The sequence below is a fragment of the Alosa alosa genome, chromosome 19, assembly GCF_017589495.1.
Source record: "Alosa alosa isolate M-15738 ecotype Scorff River chromosome 19, AALO_Geno_1.1, whole genome shotgun sequence".
Classification (NCBI taxonomy): Eukaryota; Metazoa; Chordata; class Actinopteri; order Clupeiformes; family Clupeidae; genus Alosa; species Alosa alosa.
This window is the reverse complement of record NC_063207.1, coordinates 20,550,297-20,571,899: the sequence shown is the minus strand read 5'-3', so window position 1 is coordinate 20,571,899 and position 21,603 is coordinate 20,550,297. Positions and strand designations below refer to the sequence as shown.

The 21,603-nt window shown below is 42.5% G+C and overlaps 1 protein-coding gene across 1 annotated transcript in view; it reads right to left on the bottom strand.

Annotated features, from left to right (window-relative positions):
* Positions 1-20,655, bottom strand: part of ralgapa2 (Ral GTPase activating protein catalytic subunit alpha 2) — a 112,830-nt gene extending 92,175 nt beyond the window's left edge. The window contains 1 exon segment of the mRNA XM_048270721.1: positions 20,419-20,655. Within this exon segment, the coding sequence (XP_048126678.1) occupies positions 20,419-20,524 (106 nt within the window). The 5' untranslated portion in view covers positions 20,525-20,655.
* Positions 20,656-21,603: the final 948 nt, after the last annotated feature.

Sequence of the window (21,603 nt, the reverse complement as noted above, 5' to 3'; positions counted from 1 at the left end):
GGTGGGGGGGGGATGGGGGGCTATCGTAGTATGAATGTGGTGTTTATTATGGATAGGCCTATACACTGATTCTCAGGAGAGAAAGCATTAGGGGGTTGACCAGCGTGAGAGGGGGTGTTGAGACAAGTCGTCATGCATAATCCAATCCCCACTGGGCCTGTGCAGCAATGAGGGAATATCCGAGGCAGATTTGCTTGCCAGTGGGACTCTAAGCGCAAGCACACACAAACACACAAAAAGCTAGCCCTGCCAGCCTGCTGCCATACCTGAGGAAAAAAACATCCCCAATGGCTAAACTCTAAAGTCTGACTAACTAGGTTACTCACTTTTTCCCCCTCCTAGTCTATTTTTTTTTATGCCTGGCAAAGTAAGGCATCGACATGCAGGCTTATCAGGCTGGTGATAGGCCTAGTAGTCAGTTGCTCGTGGTTAGGGGGAGTAGACACAGACACACACTTTGCTGTGTCACTCACTGACATGACTTACAAGTTCAAGGCCAGTGCATGGCCTAATGACCAGATTGATTTACACACTGAAGGCAATGGATCATTGCTCCAGCTGAGACACATGCCATCTTTGTCATGTGAGCAAATCAATCCAGCATTGGCACCAGGCCTTGGCAGAATGCTCAGAATGTGTTCAGTATGCCAGGCCAGGCCAAAGGCAAAACAAGAGAGGAATATGTGACAGTCTAATCACGTAATTAAGGCGAGCCTTCTGCCGAGAACCTCAGTTCCATCTCGGCAACAGCCGTTGAGGGGCGGCAGACATTGGGTCGTCCTAACAACTGGGCCATGAAAAATCGCTTAGGGAGAGTCCTGGCATTCACAGCGAATTTTTAGGAAATGGCACAGAGCATTTTGTTCAGCACAGATAACAAAAGAGATATAAGAATAGCTATAACTGCATCTCTGATGATAATCTCTCTTGTCTTCCTTTTGCATTAGAGTGCATTATAGTGGTGTGGCCTGTGCCTTCATAGACAACCTGGGAATAGATGGGGGCCCTGTTCAATGATAGAAGATGGCAGAGCAGGGATTAGGCGAATCTCCAAGGGCCCTTGTTCTCAGGCTAATCTGATTTCTGCTCTGAATTGGAGTGTCACTAACTATGGAGCTGAATTGTGGAGCTCATTTTCTCTGGGTATTTTGCGTTGCATCAAGGTGTAAACACCTTGCAGAGCAGGTAACAGGATCAGCAACTGCTCAGCTCATGTACACAGCAATATAAAAGCACACATTACACACAACCCCGTAAAGTAAATTCAGTAATTTAGACATTTAGTGGTCTAAAAGGACTGAAAAAAGTTAAAATATATGATGAGAATTTGGCATGATTTTCCAAAATATATAGAACGTTCTATTGTTTCTATAAATCTTTATCTTATGCCCATGTCCATTCAGGACACATTTTACACAAGCCTGTATTCAAAAAATCATTATTTAGCCACCAGCAATGTCTGTCAAACCATCACTTCATGTGACAAATCCTTTCATCATCTATGAACTGTTAGTCCACAGCAGATCAGCTCAAATGCAACTCAAGCCCCGGGTCAAGCCCAAACCGAATGAGCCCCTTGGATAAGGATAATCCCTCCCTGTTACGGCGAGTGATAACACAGCACTAAATAAACAATGCAGTAGCATGTTTGCCAAAAAGAGATGGCCTGTGTAGCCAGCATCCAAGTGTGATTACACTCAGACATTAAAGCTTCTTAATACTGCTGGCTTTAGGTGCACATTTAGGACATCATTCTGAGTCGTTCCATGAAGCACAGCAAGGTAAAACAACCAACAACTATGTTTCATTTCTGTCCACTCAGGTGAGAGGAGAGAGATTTAAAGCAGACTATGAAAAAGAAACATGGTGAGAACTTCAAACATTCATTTACAAGAGCCTATATAATGCCATAATTTTTTAAGCCCACATAGAGAAGAGCGATTTGCTGAAGTTAGCTAATTGGATAGGATTAGAATGTAACTGCTACATTAGATAGAAATTTCGGCTTTGACCATCTTCAAAAACCCCCAATGGTATCAATACATGTTCTTGTGCACAATTGTTTGTGCTCATATGATCAAAAATCAAGGCAAATTTAAGAGGCTTGTCAGCAAAGCAAAAATAAAACTTAACCAACATAACAAAAATCAATAAAATCACATAGCAATCAGCTATTAAATACAGTCATGGTCACAGGACATATGGTCATGGACATATGACATACGTTTGTCTCAGACAAAACAAACTTCCCATTCCTCGTCAAGCCTACTCTTTTCTCTAACTGACCTCTGAAACTTCCTAATCAACCTGTCTCACTGCTGGACTGACTGGAGCTCTTCTATACAGTAGTACTTCTATACTCTATACTCAACTTCCTAATGTAACCTCTTTGACTGCTGGACTGACTGGAGCTCTTCTATAGTACTTCTATACACTTCTATGCCTTTATTCAGACAGGACAGTGAAGAGTGACAGGAAGTCAGTGGGTGAGAGGTTTCTTGGTGTTTTATGCCCCCAACGTTGTCTTCAAGGCAGCGCTGCCTGGAAGGCGCTATGGGTAGGCATGGGTTAAGGTTAGGGTTAGGTTTAGGATAAGGTGCCTTTAAGTCGACGGTGGCAGCGCTGCCTGGAAGACGACGTTGAGGGCATAAAACACCATTGAGCCGCCTGTCTTCTGTACGTCTTCAACTGACTCACAATCTACCGTTTACCACAACAGTATCGATTAGGTCTCCTTCAATTTGTTGTCTTGCTTTAGTTTACACTTTGCATTCTAAATCTGTCAGAGAGCCTTGTCCAAAGAATGTGACTGTCGAGAAGGCCTCTGATTTCCAACTATCTGATGCAAATTGACTGCTTGCTTGCTAAAGCCAAGCCCCTCAGCCTGTTGGCCAGCAGACCAAAGAGACATGGAGGGTGTCTAAGTCTCTCAAGTCTGCCTTTCAAATATTGACTTAAAGAGTGTGCGCAACCCTAACACAACGCAGCAGCTGAGGACCTGTTAAACACCAGGGCGGCCAGTGTGAAGAGCGCAGTGGGAGGCCCACTCCAGGGCAGTTATCTCAGTCAATATGACCCCGGGGCAGCAAGGCAAAGCCCCTCCACCCGCGTTTCTTTCTCCTTCTCTCTTTTTCAAGCTCTCTTCCTTTCACTCCAACATCTTCTCTTTTTCAAGCTCTCTTCCTTTCACTCCAACATCTTCTCTTTTTCAAGCTCTCTTCCTTTCACTCCAACATCTTCTCTTTTCCTTCTCGCCTTGTTCACCCCCTTTCTCTACTTGTGCTCTGTTTATAATTCTAAAAAAAACACGTATCATTAGTACTGTACAGCAACTACACTAGCCATAGGTTCACATTATGGCTCAAGTTTTGACACTGGGTCAGTCAAGGTTACTGAAGGAATAGCAAGTAGGTACAAGCAGTCACAGTTACACACACACACAAACACGAGCCGTGGTGGCAGCGCGGGTGGGGCGGTTATCTGCGTGTCTCACATGTTGGCCTTTTCAACGCTCTGCATTGTGTTGGGGCTCTTCCTGCCCCTCAGGAAAACGCACTGACTCATCAGACAGAGGAGAAGAGAGTCCAGAAGCAGGCACATCCTCTGGACGTGTGTGTGTGTGTGTGTGTGTGTGTGTGTGTGTGTGTGTGTGTGTGTGTGTGTGTGTGTGCAATCAAAGAAAGAGATTATGAAGAAAAAAAGTAAAATACTTTACTGCCTTGTGTATATTGTAACTTTTGCCTGTTTGAGCCATGCATCACATGACATAACATACGCTTAGCAGTTTCAGCACTTGAAAAAAAAAAAAAAACAGCATCGGCATCAATGTGCATGTTTGTGAGATGGATGATCACAAGTCAGCCATCGTGAGCAGCAAACGTCTGGCCAACCAAAACACACATGGTGTACTTCCTATTCCAGCAACGCTAATTCACATAGCTGTGTGAACATGTCAGAAATGATTAATTAGCCTCCTGCTGCATCAGGGGACATCTAGAAATAGCACTTTATGGAGAAAAGGAGGCCATGCCAACATCATGTGTCTGGCTATATCATGAACTGAACTGTCAAAGGCATTTGCTGTGGTAAATCTCTAGGAGGAGACATCTTATAACAGGATAGGCTTGGTTTATTTATTTGTGCATATGGGTGTGTTTTTTAGTGTGTGTGTGTGTGTGAGAAAGAGAGAGAGTGATGTTTGTTTTACATTACATTACATTACATTACATTACATTACATTACATTTAGCAGACACTTCTTGACCAAAGTGACTTACATATGTCAGCTATATTACAAGGGATCACATTGTCCCCGGAGCAACTTGGGGTTAAGTGCCTTGCTCAAGGGCACAGCGGTGGAAGCCAGGAATTGAACCGACAACTTTCAGGCTACTGCACGCTAGCCCAGTTCCTTAACCACTACACCAGTGTTTCTCAAAGTGTGGTCCGGGGACCACTGGTGGTCCGCAAACTATCCCAAGTGGTCCGCGAGCAGACGTGGTAAAATATAATATAGATGAGTTGTTTGCAATATTGAACCAACTTGTATGTAAATCCAAACAGTTCTGCAACACTGTCTATGTAGTGTAAATCAAATGAATCCACTGACACAATAAGCAAAGTGCAAAGACAATAAGGTGGTTCAGTGAGTAGGCCTATTGTGTAGGCTATTATACTGTTGAAGTAGGTCTAATCTTTTTTTTTTTTAGCTAGGTGGTCCGTGCATTTCTTTTTTATTGGTTAAATGGTCCTTCGTCTGAAAAAGTTTGAGAAACACTGCACTACACTACCACTGCCCATTTAATACATAAAGTCTGTGTGCATATTAATGCATGTATGTGAACAGTGGCATTGAGGCAATATGGCATCATCATTGAGTAAGAGCTTGTGTGAGTATGGGAGTGTGTGTGTGTGTATGTATGTGTGTGTGTGTGTGTGTGTGTGTGTGTGTGTGTGTGTGGGATGGAAGAGAGAGAAAGAGAGTGTGTGTGTCAGTGTGTAGATGAAAAAGAGAGTGACAGTGAGAGTAAGAGTGTATGTGAGTGTGTGTATGTGAGTGTGCATGTGTGAGTATGTGCGTGCGTGTGCGTGTGTGTGTGTATGTGCGTGTGTGTCGCGGCGTGTGCGTGCGTGCATATGTGTCAGTGTGCATGTGTGTGTGTGTGTGTGTGCTTGCGCGAGTGTGCGTGTGCGTGTGCGTGTGCGTGTGCGTGTGCGTTCTGATGGGCATGGCCGAGGCCTGTCAGTCAGTGAAGCAGAGCAGAAATGACAGGATCAGTCCACCCTGGCGTTATGTCACAGAGCCATCAGCGCTAGTCAGCCTGCTCTCTCCATCCGGCAACCATCCGTTTTTCCAGCCGCATTATCCTCCCTGCCCATCTCTGGAGCATGGCGGATAAAGAACCCCTCCACCCCTCCACCCCTCCACGCGTTGGGGATTTGACGTCAGTGTCAAAAAATCACCATGGAGTGAGCATGAGTGCTGCCGGTCAGCCAGCCACGGGGCGTCTTGATGAGCAACTGACCAAATGTTACCAAGGCGTCCGTCCAGTCTTGGCAGCATAGCCTAATCACTGACCCTGCACTGTTTTTCCTCTCCAGCACAAAGCCATGCCCCATCATCACTTTGTGTACCGGAACTGCCAGCTTTGTGTCCAGAAGGTCACAAGGTCATGAGAAACGAGGGAGCTGTATCAGTGATGTTGGCATCTGACGAAATATGGTCTCAACTTTTCCCCCCGTGTCTTTAAAGAAGAAATCTAACGAGTTTTCACATAGATTTCCGTTTGTCGAGGCCATCGAGTACTGTCGGTACAAAAAAAAAAAAACGGTTTTACATAGCTTGAGTTGCTACAGCCAGCAGCTAACGCAGGCTAACAACAGCGCTACACTCTGAGGGCATGTAAATGGGAGCTCACGGACATGCCCCCAGAGTGTAGCGCTGTACACTGTAGGCTGCGTTAGCTGCTGGCTGTAGCAACTCGAGCAAGGTAAAACCGATTGTTTTCGTTTTTTCTCGTACCGACAGTACTCGTCAGATTTCTCCCTTAATGTGCACTACATAACGTAGGCTATAAACAAAAAAAAAAAAAACAGATAATTCCACTGCACTTCTGAAAACAATCTGGTGCTTTACGGTTGGACTAGTCATGCAGTAAAAGGAGGGGATCACTGGAGCATACAGATGTTTGGGTCACTTATTTTTATTTTTGAACAGTGCAGTTAAAAGGTAGGCTATATTAAATCCCAATTCTACCATGAAGCAGTAGCAGTCCTTTTGGAAAAGCTGGGTGAAAAAACAGGCTAGAGCTGGGAGAACTGCTGACTATGCAGGCATTGAGATCACTTGCTTACAGACGTGTTTATGGAAGTCCCCTGCCAAGCACAGCAGTGATCCCCAAACAATAGCATCTCTCTCAACAAACGTCCTGACCAAGTTCAACAGCGGAAACCAGATCTGTGGGGGTCAACTGCCTTTCCAAGACAATTCATTTGTAATTCAACTCTCTTGATCTGTAATCCGCATTAGGATCAGATACTGGATACCAAAAGGAGCACAATCGTACCTAATCAACTGAATTACTGATCACTACAGCAGAAACCAGGCAGAAGGTTTGTAGCCTACATTTTCTCTAGAATCATACATTTTTAATGTTTTTTTTTTGCCAGAGGCTAAAAGTTCCTTTTTTTATCATTCAACTAATGCAAGATCCAACAGCTATTGTTCCAAAAGAATGTCTGAAAATTCCTACATGGTTTGCAGCAAAGTGATCACTTTAGGTACCGTACATGTACCTCAGATCATTTTAACTGTCATGATGGCAGTGGAGAATTGCTTTCATCAAGCAGAGCTGGGAACCTGCACTCAAAGTGAGATTTCTAAAGACATAGCCCGGAGCATGACTGTCATTTTAGTACCAGCTGGTAAGTGGCCGTCAGGGAGAACAAGTCAAGAAAATAATAACCTGCGGCCTGGATGGATGAGCATATGTACCATTTAGTGTATTTAGACCTCCAGGAAAAATAACTAGCTTCCCAGACAAGAGCATCCCTAAGGTCCATCTTGCTTGGAAGAGGTGGCATGATTGGAGGATTCAAAGGAATTCCTGAGGGTGTTTTGACTCAACATAACTCACCATTATCGGATTAGTAAAAGGTTTGGACTGTCAAAATCTCTAACAAAATTTGTTTGCCAAATTGTCATACCTAAACCTGTTCTGCTAGTGAATTAGTAAGTCAGTATGTTTCTAAGGGTACCAAAAAAAAAAAAAAAAACAGTGTAGAAGTCTAAAGACATATTTGACCAGTCAAGTGGTAGGAAGCGTTCGGACTTTGGCCTCTATAACAGAGCCCCTGGAGAAATACAACGCTGTTTTCAATTAAATTGGAATGGGCTAAAATTAAAAAAAAAAAATACAAGTTGATATGGGTTAGCCACAGTGACCAGTCTCTGACAAATGCCATGAAGGTCAGTTCAATGATGCAAAGCCTGCAGATGTATTTACTCAGTGATAATCACATGCAAGCGGGTTAAAATTTAGATAGTAGCTCTGTTGCATACAGCACTAGCAACGCATTACATTTTATTACATGTAGCTTATTCAAATGAGGCTAGCACAAGCATGCTAGTATGTGAGATCATTCCTTTGTGTTGTTGCTCAGGAGCTTGGTGACCAGAGTGCGTCACGTGTGAACAGGCAAGCAGTTGTTGCCATAGCGACATGCTTCCTCCACGGCACGGGCAGCGAGAGTGTTTTTTTTTTTTTTTGCGCATGCAGCTGCACCAGCAGGGGACACAGAAGCCCAGCCTGTCAGGCGCACAATGGCACCGGAGGAGGACACACACACCGTGGGATTCCAGGAACGCGTTTTCACTCAGCACTCAGACCGATTGATAACACTGTCCTTGAACCGCAAAAAAAAACCCCAGAGAAACTACAAAGAGGCAAATAAAGATGGGCGCTCTCCACATTGCTTTTACTGCATCTTGTCAGAGCAAAGAAGCACAAGAGGCGCGCTCTTGAGGTAAACAAGCCATCGCAGCAAGCGAGGCGGGATTCAGGAGATGCTGTGTGGCAGCGCGCCTCGTCTTGGGGTGGCATGGCGAGGTGCCCAGCATCTGCATATAGACCCGCTGGCACAGACCCACTCACTGCCTTCAACTGCAGCACGCATTTGGGCGGCAGTGCCAGTTCCAAATAATGTGCCTCCTTCAGAGGCTGCTGGCCCAGCACGGCTCTGGAAGCTCTTTCTTCCCTTAGATGAGCTCTCCTTTGTGCCGTAAGAACTAAAACAAAACAAAAACAATCAAGAGCTCAGAAACGGAAATGAGGGAAATAATGGAGGTAAACGAGGTCCCAATAGCCACTGCAAGCGCTCAACAGCCACTAGAATGAGCAGTGACTTTTGACCATGCATAACCGAGGTTAATGATAAAACCGCAGCTGCCAGCTGAGCCGACCCGACACTGTCAGCAATTAGATTATGCAAGAAAGCAAGAAAGCAATAGCCCTTCTGGAGGCTATTCATCCACTGGCCCTTGGCAACACATATTTGCAAACATTGTTGGATATAACCGGTGGCTGTTTACGAAGAGGTGTGGTGTCATTCCGAAGACATCAAGAACACTCTCTCTCTCTCAAGAGCTGTTAGAACACTGCATTAACACTCAATTCCCCTATAATACAAATAATATAGTAAGCCTAGTCAACTGACTGCAAACCAAGAAAAAAAAACACTGAGCAGTAACAAGCCAGCCAGTTTTTACAGGTCACATAATGACAGAATTTTCACAAACCACCATGTAACAGCCAGTCAGTTCACCAGCAGGCCATTAAGCTGACCAAGTCTCAAGACCAGCTTGGCAGTCTCACAAGGGATAATGGCAAGTGATTTGGCAGCAATCTGTAATCTTAGCAGCCATATCGGTCATAGCCCTTCAGTTCTCACCAAACGATCACTGTTATTATCAGACAATGAATCCCACTCCAAGGGGGCCATTTGAGTGCGAGACAGACACACGCCTGTGAAGTAAGCCTGAGTATCAGAGGCTTTGACAAGGTGTCAGCGCCCTCAGATGTGCTAAGTGCAGGCTGCCCTGAGACAAGGACACTACTGAGAACTTTCCCTCTCCACTCTTTGGTCTCCGAGATCCGGTTAATCTTGGCAGCTTAGCGGCAGTTAGCGGCTAAAGTGGAGGCTGCCACTCTCACTCTTGAGGTCACCCTCAAATACCTCACTTAATGAAGTCACCGTGTCAAGGCCGCAGCGCTGGCTAGCCCCTGGCGGCGGCATTCTCTTTGCAGTCGCTCTTTTATATACCCACCACCAGTGTGTACAGTGCAGACGCAGCGGACAATAAGGATAGATAATTGATTCCAAGAGTTGAAAACTCTTACTACCACCATTCAACTTTCTCTTATGAAGGCCTAGGTTAGACAGGTTAAGATTGAGTTTTTCACTTGATAGCTGCTCACTAGCACAGCAATAGCGAGTTTGAAGTGGATCTTTATGTGCTTCTCCACAAATACTAAATCCTCTCTGAAAATAAAGGGGTGACATGTCAGAAAAACACCAATGACTTAAGTTAAGATTTGCTGTTATTTAAGAATTGCCTACTGGGTGCCACATGAAATGGGAGAGCATTGGTCATGTTGGACAGCAGCAAAGGGAAACCAACCAACCATACCTGACTGACCAGTTTTATTCATTTGCCGTTTCAATTACACAATAAATATAATCTTCAGCTTCCTTTTCAGTGGAACACCACCCCACACCCCACACACACACACACACACACACACACACACACACAGAAGGAGCAGAAATAACCCTGCTCCATCCAGAATGCAGGAAGTCTAGGGACGTGCTGTGCACGCTGCAGTGGTTTTAAGTAGCTGCTTGACCACTGACTCCTGACCCCCCTTCAGGGTCCCCTTTCTGCTTCTGATTGTCATAAAACATCCTCTCGCACTCATACCTGACACAACCAACCAGCAATGAAATTAACAATTATTCTGGCTGGTATTCAGCATTGCAATTCTAGACTATTGTTAGAAATGGATGTTGTCATGGGTGTTCATGTAACTCCGGTCAAATATTCTCAAAGCTGGACAGTAAAATGTGTCCATAGTAAAATGTGTCTCAGTATTATATATAACTTTTATTAGTCATTGCATCTAGGAGAGACATTACAATCCATCCTAAATATCATTCTTTTTCATTTCTAAGTCAGTGGTGTAAATTAATCCTATAAATATGGACTTATGATTCTCTCTCAACTGTTTGAAAGACCTCTTTGGGTATATATATTTGCACCTGGCAGAGGAGACAGGAATGTCCTGTGGGTTTAACATGTCTGTCGTGTCTTCTCCTTCTTTCTGTCTCTCTCTTTCTCTCTCGCTCATAAAAGATTCAGGCACACAAACATCACTGATAAACAAAAGGTCCATTCTTTTGCCCTCCTCAGTATAAAGGGATTCTGTGTTGCTGACAAAATCTTGTGGTTAGGACACTACATAAATTAATTTGTAAGTCCTTTAAAGAAAAAAAAAACATGGTGCATGGTTAAAGCACAATACGACTAAGAACAAAAGTCAAATAGACTACATATGATACTCACAACAACTGCAATAGTTGATTATTTAATTATTGATAATTAAACTAGATGTACCGCATAGCGGTACAAAATATGACCGCCGCTCAGTCCTGTACATCCGTTCCGCGAAAATAAATCACACTTCAATTTGTCTCCATATTTTACTCCATCCCCCACTCTTGAAACTTTTGTGTATGCTTGTTTGGCATGCCTGAGTGTGTGTGTGCGGCTGCACAGAAAGTACCCTACTGGTGCTGAAAAGGTGAATAGATTGTAGAATAGCCAAAGAAGATGTAGAATTGTTATAAAACCTTTAAAATCTCTAAACAATCACAAGTAGGGCAGTTCATCACAGTTCATCCATTGCAACTGGATTGATGAAAGGTCACTTACACCTGTAGGCTACATTGTATTTGGGAAAAGCAAAAAAGGTATCAGCATAATGTTATTTATTTAAACAAAAACATCTCTGTCAGTTCCATGCCGTTTTCAACAGCTATCAAAACAAAGGTCATTTTTGGATGGATGGATTTTTTTGTGAAAGTTTCTTCTTCTACATAAGATTTTTAGTCATCTTTAGTTCATGTAATACTTTATTGTCAATGCACAAATTAAGTAACAGTAGTCTGAAACGTTATTGTTAATGCACAAATTAAGTAACAGTAGCCTAGTCTGAAACTAAATGCTGTTTTACATCTAACCAGTGGTGCAAATAACTGACATGTCCAAATGGGCCTTGATGAAATGCGTCGCTAGACTGTTCATACACATTTTAACGGGCCAAAGTTGAAGAGCTTTTGTCCGTTATTGTTAGTGCAAATATAGGCTGATTCATGTTCCCTTGCATTGTTTAACTGAGGTCCATGGCTAGTCTGGCTTTCATCAGACCAAGCTCAATCTTTTAAGAAATCAAAAAATAAATAGCGGGCAGATCAGGCTGGGTTCACCCAGCCTAGTCCATAGGCACCGATATTGTTTAATTTTCCGATTGAGATATACACGCTCTGGCTATTCTAAATGCAAAATGCATCAGGGAGTTATGACAAAACGGTAACTAACAAACTAGATCCTAATAGAAAGCTGTTAGCTTCCCTAAGCTACAGGTAGGATTATAAGGTAGGCCTATTTACAACATAAATTGTCAATAGGCTATGCTGGCGACACAAATAAAATCTCCTTTGAAACCAATGGCTTCGCCTTACAGTATCAAGCTGACTTAAACTTTCATATCGGGGCGAAAGTTGTAATAACATTCACGCAGCTCCATGAGTCAAGGAAAGCGTGAATGAAGTAGCCACTTCTAAATGGGACCCACTACACAGTAGCTTAAGGTGTTTTGCTAAAGCAGCCATAATGAAATGAAGGTGTCATTGTTTGGATACTTCACACACGTGCTTTTTAATTTCACAGACTACAACTACCAAGCTGTAATCAAAGCACATCGATTCCCCTCTCACACCCTGCCAGCACTTAAAACAAAATAAACAGGCGTCTCAGTCTCACGATGTATAGGCAAACTGTATCAGACCGATTATAACGTTGGTAAATCTTCCATTGCACAGAATGATTTTGTAGCACGTGCAATAAATGACAGTCGAAAAGATACAAACAGTGCTGCTATACATTTGCTTGGTATAACCGCATTTATAGTTTTCTACAAATGCAATAAATCAAATGCCCCCATCACTCAACCAACGCTAACGAACATTACCTAGGTCCTTATTGATATTACAAGATTAACGTACCTGCAGTAAAAAACCAAGCATGTCCGATAAACATCCTCAGATTTATTTCGCTTCAAGAAGAAATGGGAATTACACTTCATGTAAACATCGCCCTATCCTTATTACATGTTAAATGCGACCAAGTTTCGTGTACCCCGGTCTTTCAGTAATTATATATCAATAATAATTGATTATTTTCAATTTGTACAATGCGCAAAACAGAGTGAGCAGCAGAAATACACTAAATTAAGCTACTTATCCTCAGCATCCAATTGAGATGCAATATCCATCAGAGACTAAACTAGAGAGAATATTCTATTATTATTTACATTAGTAGTCATGACAACTACAGTGTGTGTAAGCTATTGGCTAGGACAACACATGAGAAGGTGGAATACAAGTCAGTCACAAATAGTATGTGTTCTGTATAACCTCCGTCATGTGAACTCATGTAACTCCAGTCAAATATTCTCAAAGCGGGACAGTAAAATGTGTCCATACCATAGCCTCACATTCCAAGAAGACATAAATCACATAAAATGGGGCCTTCACGCTACTCTAGAAGGCTGAGCAACATGAACAAAGTCGGGATCTCCAGTATTTTCCAGGCGAATAACATCTAATTATCTAATCACAGAATTTCCTTATGCTTCCAACTCTGGTATACTCCAGTATACAGTAGGGGTAAGGAGAACCTAAACTCGCACACCCTATTGGGTAACATTAATTATAGCCTGGTTTTGATCATCAGACTGCTGCCTACCAAAACAAATGGGGAAGGTAACACGTATGTTAACATCTAGGGTAAGAAATAAAACTTTATACATCTCTACAAAACACATCTGGTATGATTACCAATCAGTTAACGTTTACAAAACAGTTAGTTTCTATGTGCCCTAGATCAAACAGCATTTTGAAGATAATGACAAGTGGAGTGTGAGGCATTAGGAGTTTGTGCTCTTGAAAAGCATATTTAGCTGAAGGTAATTGTCATTTGTCAAGATATTACCAACTTTTTCATATTCTATTTTTTATGTTATACATACTTCCCTTTTTATGGTTTTGACATGAAAATGAAGAAAAACATATCTAAAGGATTTTAAGGAACATTTTTAAAATATGCTGTTCTGTAACTATGCTACCATGAAAAGCAGTTTTTTGCCCCTCCCTCAATGGCATTAGGCCCAAAAATTAAAATAATTTCCAAAAGAAAGCACCTTGGTAGGATGGCCAAGTATACTTGTGTACAAGGAATTTGGTCTCTGCATTTATCCCATCCATGAATTAGTGAACACACAGAGCACACAGTGAACACAGAGATGAGAACCGCATGTTTGATGATGTTGATTTTTATGGTAAGTGATGTTCATTTTCTGTAACGCTGTTACCGAGCACTTTATGACTTTAAAATCATACATACAAACTGACATATTGTTCTTACATTTTGGTTCATTAATTGCTGAGTGGCACCAAACAATCCAGTGGGAGTGTGACTCCGTTACCATGTGATCTTGAAACCCAAATAGCAAGACCTATACAATACAACTCAGAGTGTTTTCCCTTTCTTTGTAACCATGAAAGCAGTTCTTGAGAAGCTCAGTTTTGTGGCCTAACTCAGCACCAGCATAATTGAGAACTGAGGGGTTCAATTAGCTTGAACTTTTCAACTCATCAGACAGCAAAACCCTTGGTGATTTCATTGTCATTGCGGGGTGTTATGCATTGACCACTGCCGTCCAATTGGTAAGCCAGTGATAGGGTTCTCAGACACCAGATAACAGCCAAAAGCCCTCGCTTACACAGTTCCCCGGAGCTGGGGAGAGTCTTGGCAAGTTTCCACTGTTCAAGGATGCCTAAACTAAAGATATCATGGTTTGTGCTTTAAGCTTGAGCTATTAGTATAAATGCATTTATACCAATAATTGTTTAAAAGGAAAGCGGCTGCTCATGAGTTTATTGCAGAATATGACTTAATTTAATATTACTTAATCTGTTTGACGATTCAACAAAATTGTCTACACTTTTACTTTCAGGTAAAGCTTATAGTCAGTTAATAGAAGGACCTGTTTTTACACAACAAACTTGATCACTCTCTTCCATTTCACAACCGACCATATTGAAGAATAACAGGAACTTGGTCCATAACGGACAAAAGGGAAGGAGTGGCTCAACCCAAACTGTTACAGAGGCAGACTTGGCAGCACACGAGCTTTGGTCACGCCCTCACCTGTTGCCAGCACAGCGAGCGGTCACTATGACACCAGCTCTGGACATGGCACACCCCTACTGACTCTAAAATGTCACCCAACCAGTCCTGCTACCAGCAGCAACTACACCCATGTTTTGACCGTGGAACTTACACGAATGCTGCGTGCCGGCAAAGATTAGGCTCACGTAGGGAACGTTGTGAACAGGTGATCTCTTTCTATAATATTCCGCCGAAAATGCTTAACATTCCAAAGAGATGTTCAAAAGCAGTCTGGCTGCTGTCAGTTCACTCAGTGCACGTGTCAGGGACAAGTATGGGTGATTAGGTGACAAACTAATACTGCCATTTATGGCATGCTGTGGGGAAATGTCATGTAAATAAGGAGATTTGCCCATCTGATTATTCTGTGCTTCTCTGTTGATGGAGTCTGGATTCTTTATCAATTAGGCCTATCACAGTAAGGGCCTATGATTCACTCACTATATTTAATTCATATCCATGCAAAAGTCATCATCAACACAAAAAAAAAAGATTGTGGTCAAGCAGGCACATGAAACCAACATCACCAACAAATCAAACAGGGAGGATTAAATCAAGCCTCAATACCAATATCATCTTTGATATTGATTGTGATAGGTCAGTTTTTCTGCAATATGTTGAGCCTAGATTAAAATGGGATAACACTATAATGAACAGAGCAAGCACTTATCCCAATCATCACTTTGCACAGGAGGAAAGCAGAGAGGTACTCTATTGCCCTCCTGATGAAGTGAATTCAGTTCTAAGCTTGTTGACAGCTTAGTCCTTGTAGATCATTAACAACCAGCTGCACTTATCCACCGAGCAGACGCCTCGCACCAGAATGCAAATTGGCTGTGGAAAGTTAGACAACAGTTGGCCTGTAGATCAGCTGCCATGACAAACTCAACTTCATGTGTACGGAATTCTTATACCATTTCATATATACAAAAGAAGGCCGGACCATGAGATAAGACTCTTCAGAAACCATAACTGGTCTACAAATTCTTGAAAGGAAATTCTCACAGATTTACTGGGATAGTACAATAAGTAACAACTAGTGTTCAGTGAAAACTGAACACCAGCACACAAATCACAGAATTAGCCTTGTTAGGCAGTAGTCAGCCATTTATTTGGGTTTGAAGACCCCTATGGTAAGCTACAGCAACAAAACTGATTAGGCCTATACCATGAATAACTGCTATCTATCTAGTGTGAAAAGTAATTTTATGTCTCTCCAACCACAGTGCTTCCACTCCACATCCTCTCTCCCTAGTCACAGTTATCTGATGAACCAACAAACAAACCCAGATAATGGAATTCAGAACCCTCATGCGGGCTGTGCTGAGGGGGAGAGGGACCAATCAGATGTCAGAAGATCTCAGAGGAGACCATGGCCAGAGGCGAGACGCTGGAGTTAAGTTTCTTAGGTACGTCATTCTAACCGAGCCTTTGCAGCGGATCACAAAGCAATGGTGGTACTCCCCACACAGGCATACACACAGTTTACCAGAACCACCCTGTCTTCATTGGGCAAAAGAGGAAAGGAGTGTCTCCACTGAAGTACACAGTAAAAAAGACAAAGCACTCACTCACAAAGCCAGCAACTGTTATCACCACAACACTCGGTTTTATTTACCCCCTTTTTCCATAAAGGCCACCTGCAACTCAGTGTGTTTGTTTACACAGGTTTCAGAGATATGGCGAGATGGTGGGAGGTGAGGTTTCTTTAAGGAGGGCACCCTCATGCTTACAGCAGAGTGGGAGTCGAGCATGAGATCGGTTTGACCCGTAAAACGGTCTTAAAATGTACAACACGTCCAGCAATCACCTGACTGCTGTCAGGCTGCCAAAATCAACCTTCACCAAAACGCAAGCGACTCCAGACAGAGGCCGTTGGCTGAGAGATCACACTGACAGCTGTCTTTGTTGTGTGTGTTGTGTGTTTTCTCTGGCCAGGGCGGGAGGAGCCAGGGGATGCTGTGTATGATCAGGTGGTCCTCTAATTACCAAACTCAGCCACAGCCAGTCAAGCATGACCAGTGGTGTGTCTGTGTGTGTGTGTGTCTGTGTGTGTGTGTGTGTGTGTGTGTGTGTCTAGCGCCTTCCACATGCACACCTTCTGACAGGACAGGCAAAGGGCAAATCATCACAACACACTCAACAAAGGAACACACTGCGCAAACGCCACCCAAAAACAAATACACATGCACACACGTACACTGGCATGGACAGACAAAAAGAGAAGGACACACTTCCAAGTTCTTCAAGAGTGTGCGAGGACATAAAATTTGAACTTAAGGCTGGCACATGACCGCTCTATTGTTAATGTTTTACTCATGTTTATTTTTGCTCCTTCAGCACTGCGCTCAGCTGAAGCCATAGGGAAACGGTCACCAACAACACGGCAGTATTCCTGCAGTAGTTTCAGGATGTGACTGACATTTAAGGAGACTCTCCCCCACTTTTATAATAGCATTTACTTTGGGTAAAATGTACCTCTGGGACATGGAAAAGGTCCCCCTCCCAAGCTGCAAACACACAATGGAAGACAGAGAGAGAGAGGAAAAAGAGTGAGGAAAAATCAGCGTGTATGTGTATGTGTGTGTGTGTGTGTGTGTGTGTGTGTGTGTGTGTGTGTGTGTGTGTGTGTGTGAGAGAGAGTGTGAGTGTGAGTGTATGTATGTATGTGTATGTGAGTGTGTGTGTGTGTGTGTGAGTGTGAGTGTATGTATGTATGTGAGTGTGTGTGTGTGTGTGTGTGTGTGTGTGTGTGTGTACATGAACGAGTGTGTTTGTGTGTCCGTGTGTCCATTATGTCATACAGTGCGCAAATGAGTCGAGCTTCCCTGAGACTGCAACAACAATAACCAGACAAGAGTAGCCGTGATTTATAACGTGCAGCCTGCCTGCCTGCGGTCATGTGAATTAGAAGCCCAGGAGGACCGAGACTGACAGAAGGAATTAAAAGTGTGCAGCGCGCCACCTCATCACTCATCCTGACTTCCTGTCCACACAGGAACCAGGCAGTGGGAGGAAATCCTTCCTTTGATGAAAACACTGCTCCCCGCCACATTGCGAAGGGGATGACCACAAAATGGTGGACCTAATAACGGTCGCTGGATAAGCTGGACCTTATCTTCCCCCAGACGTGGGAAGCGGTGGGCAGATTCAACTGGTCTGTATCCTCTGGCTGCTGGTCTTGACATTGAACCAGTGTGGAGTCAGCAGGAAGAGACTCCTGGACAGCACAAATCAAACACTCAGTGCTGCCAGGAAAACTTTTGTTATGGTCCTGTTAAACAGGTGCCCTGGATTTCAGCTAAATTAGCACTGGCATAGGCTATCTCAAGTTATGGAAGTTATGGAACAAGACAACTAATCCACACGTGTTTAAACCCAAACATCCTCACTTCACACTGCTTAGCTAAGCACAATACCACTCTTAAGAAGCTGCAATGGTATGACATTAAAGATTGAACACACAATCATAATCAATTACCCTAAATTAAATTTTGCAAGACTGATTTAAAAATGTGCAACAGCTTATAATGCAAACTGCATTAAGCCTTGATTTCACCACCGACATATAATGGCCATCAATGGAGATGAAAAATGGAATATAGCCTAAGATAGGATTATAGTGATATTTTGACAGGTGTAAGTGTTAACAACATACAGTATGTCCAAGAGATATTTGCTGATTCTTGATTGTTGAAGACTATTGACATTTTTGGTCACTTTTCTAGGTGCACTTGTAGCACGGACACGCAAAGTATAACTTTGGCCTTAGGCTTTCGCCCATTAAAAGCATAAATCCAGTGACTTGGATACTGAAAGTAAGACAGAAAAAAACAAATGGCTGCTGAACGCATCAGAGGCACTGACTGTAGCCGTGATGATGGAAACAAACACACAAAACAACACTGATAGGATTGACGCTAAAGGATTTAGCGCAGATTTGAAAACATCTGACTTGATTTTGCCTATCTCTTGCACACAATTCACACACTGTATATGTGCTTGAGCATAACATGGCATGATTTTATCATGTATCATTGTACATGGTGCCTAATAAACAATGAGACTTTTCAGCAACTTCAACCAAACTACATGAAAGTGAAGATGAGAGTGAGAGTGGAGATTCACAAATATGTGTGTGGACATCCCAACACTCAAAAATATTGAGATGTAATAAACAGCAGTGGGTATCAAATCATGCAGATCATCTTGTTGCAAGTCAGTGAATATCTTTCCATTCCATCTCTCATTCTATTCTGAATCAGCTTGTTCCATCTTTCATTCTGTACAATTTTGCAGTTCACGCCTGTTTTACCATCAGCCATGTGCTCGTCTTGTGAAAAGGAATTCTTTCACTGAGGTCTCAACTTGCTTTGGGATTCCAAAACTACTTCCTACGACTACTGTATAAAGAAGACGTAAAATTCTTATCTATGTTTTATCTTGTCTATTCACTTGCATTCAACATTTATTTTCCTGTGAATAGAGAGAAGCATACTGAAAAACAAGAGCATTCTTCTTACAGTTCAGAAGGAACTGCAAGAAGGAAAGAAGCAAAAAAAAAAAAAACGTATGCTACTGAAATCTACATGGGCACTATGGAATCCAGCAAATGGTATTTGCCAAAGATAGGTCACACAGAGAGCCTTGTCACCAGAGCCCTGTCCTCCATCCCTGGTGGTCAGAGGAGCATAACCAGGAGTCTCAGGCGAAGAAAAAAAGTCCATGAGAACCCAGGGAAAGTGGAATGTTGAGGTGATTCCAAGAGATGATAGGCCAACATCTTACATTCCCCTCATTGAACATAAGTTCCCAAATAGCACTAATATAATACAGTAAAAGCTGTTCTTAATGTCCATAGAATACTGCTGTGTTGTACGGGATAACAGTCATAATAGTTCAACGTTATCAGACCAGTCCATATGTAGTAACATACAGTAGGCAAGAGAGCGTTAAGTGATTTACAACTAATAAGCAATGTCCAGACTTATGTTCCATCGTAGGCTGCAACACACGACTGCGCGAGGGTTGTTTACAACTTGCAGCAGTAAGGTTACTGTAACATTATCTATGTCGCTTTGCCAGCAGACAGAGCAAGACCAGAAAAGTAACCTAGGTCCGTTCCCACAGGACTGCATCAATCGCAGTGAGCAAATTACTTTCAGTCTCACGCAAAGAAATAACATTTGGGTAACATGATGCATCAGACAGCAAACTAGCTAGTCGCTGATATCAACCTGCAACACCATACTGCATTAATCCAGTATTTATTGCTAGCGTTGTACTATTATCATTAGCCTGCTGTCTGTGGCTAACGTTAACGTTAGTTGACAGAACCTATTCATGCATCATTCCTGGATAGCCATGGCTATGAAGATGCTTGCTGTACCTAAGCTTATATGTTATTCAACCACTAAAATGTTATTTGCAAATGTGCGTATTCTGTCGAACTGCTTGTTATCCTTAATAAGAAGTCTCAATAATGTCAGGCTAGCCTTTATCGACCACTTAGCCACCAAGACAGCTAACATTAGTTAGCCACCTGGCTAGACAGAAAAGCTAGCTTGCTACTTGCTAGCTTGCTAATATTCCATGCAAATATTATTGTGTGGTGAGCTAAACGACCCTTTGTCTCATGACGGCAGGACGCCAAGTCTTTACTGTCAGAACAGAGATACCAAACCAACGTTTGCAATTAATGACAGTATTTTCCATGCGAGCCAGATACTGTATAGCTTGTTCATATTCGCAAGGACTGTAAGAAGCCACCGGCCACCTCTGTTACACCAGCCCGCCCGCGGCTGGGAAACGCGACGTGTTTGCATCAAAGCCTGATGTCATTTCACTCACCTAGTAGTGAACGAAGATGCTTTAGCCGCGTTAAAACATCCTTCTTTGGGTCCAGAACTTTCTGTGTAGATTTCTTGACGTCGCCATAGCCCCTTCGAGTGAACATTCCGCTGTAGAAGGCAATCGTGAAACCTGAATTCACCACCTTTTACCATTCAGTCTGCTATGTGTCACTTTGCCCGCAATTGCACTATGATTGCTTGGTAAACTTGCACTATGCGCGAGTCTCCTCCTTTACGTGGGTGTGTAAACACGGAAGAGCAGGGTCTCGTAACGTGAAAGTGGTTTGCGTGGTTACGCCCCCAGAGGACGTAGCAGGTTGGTTATTAACTGTAGCCTATTCACAATTAAGTTTCTCTGAAATTAATTCTCTGTCGAGTTGGATAGTATTTCAGAAAATAACACTTTAATTTAGATGTCCGTTAGTGATCCTATCAAAACATGTAAATATTTAGATTATTGATAAATTGACAAGTTGTTGTCACATAAAATGAGGATGCCACTTTATTGGAAATTCCATTCTGTTCTAGTCTTGTCAGTAGGCTAATCATACTTCATTAGATTTTCACACTTGTGTTCTTTGTTTATTGGAGAGAAGGCAAATCATCTGACCACTGTAAGTGTAGGCTACTGCTTCCTCCTACATCCTATCTTGCTAATCCTCTTCTCACTGTTTCATCATGAGAGCACAACTAGGCCTACAAGCATACTAAGAAAACTGCATATTAACCTTACATTACATTTAGCAGATATTTATTGACCAACTTCTTAACTGAATATATACATATAGGCCTAGACCCTACTTAATTTTCTTAGAAAGGTATATTGTGAAGAATTAAAGCAAAATCCAGCATTAGGCCAATGTATTGCTATACTGGAAGAGAACCCATGATTATTATAGAATAGTTCACTTGTTTAAAATGGTAGGACACATTTCATAATGTGTATTTAAAAATTGGGATATTTTAGCAATAATTCAGAACATTCACTTATGATTCACTCTGAAGTCTCACATGTTCTGATAAGTTTTTTCTGTTGGTGTCATTTAGGCTTATTTACTAATTTCTTTGTTAAATGCCAGCCTTGCTTTGAAGTCTAAGGATGAAAGTTTTGCACCAACTGTTGAGAGAATGACACTAATCTACTGAATACAGTAGGCAAGCCAACATTCTGTCTGTTTTCGCT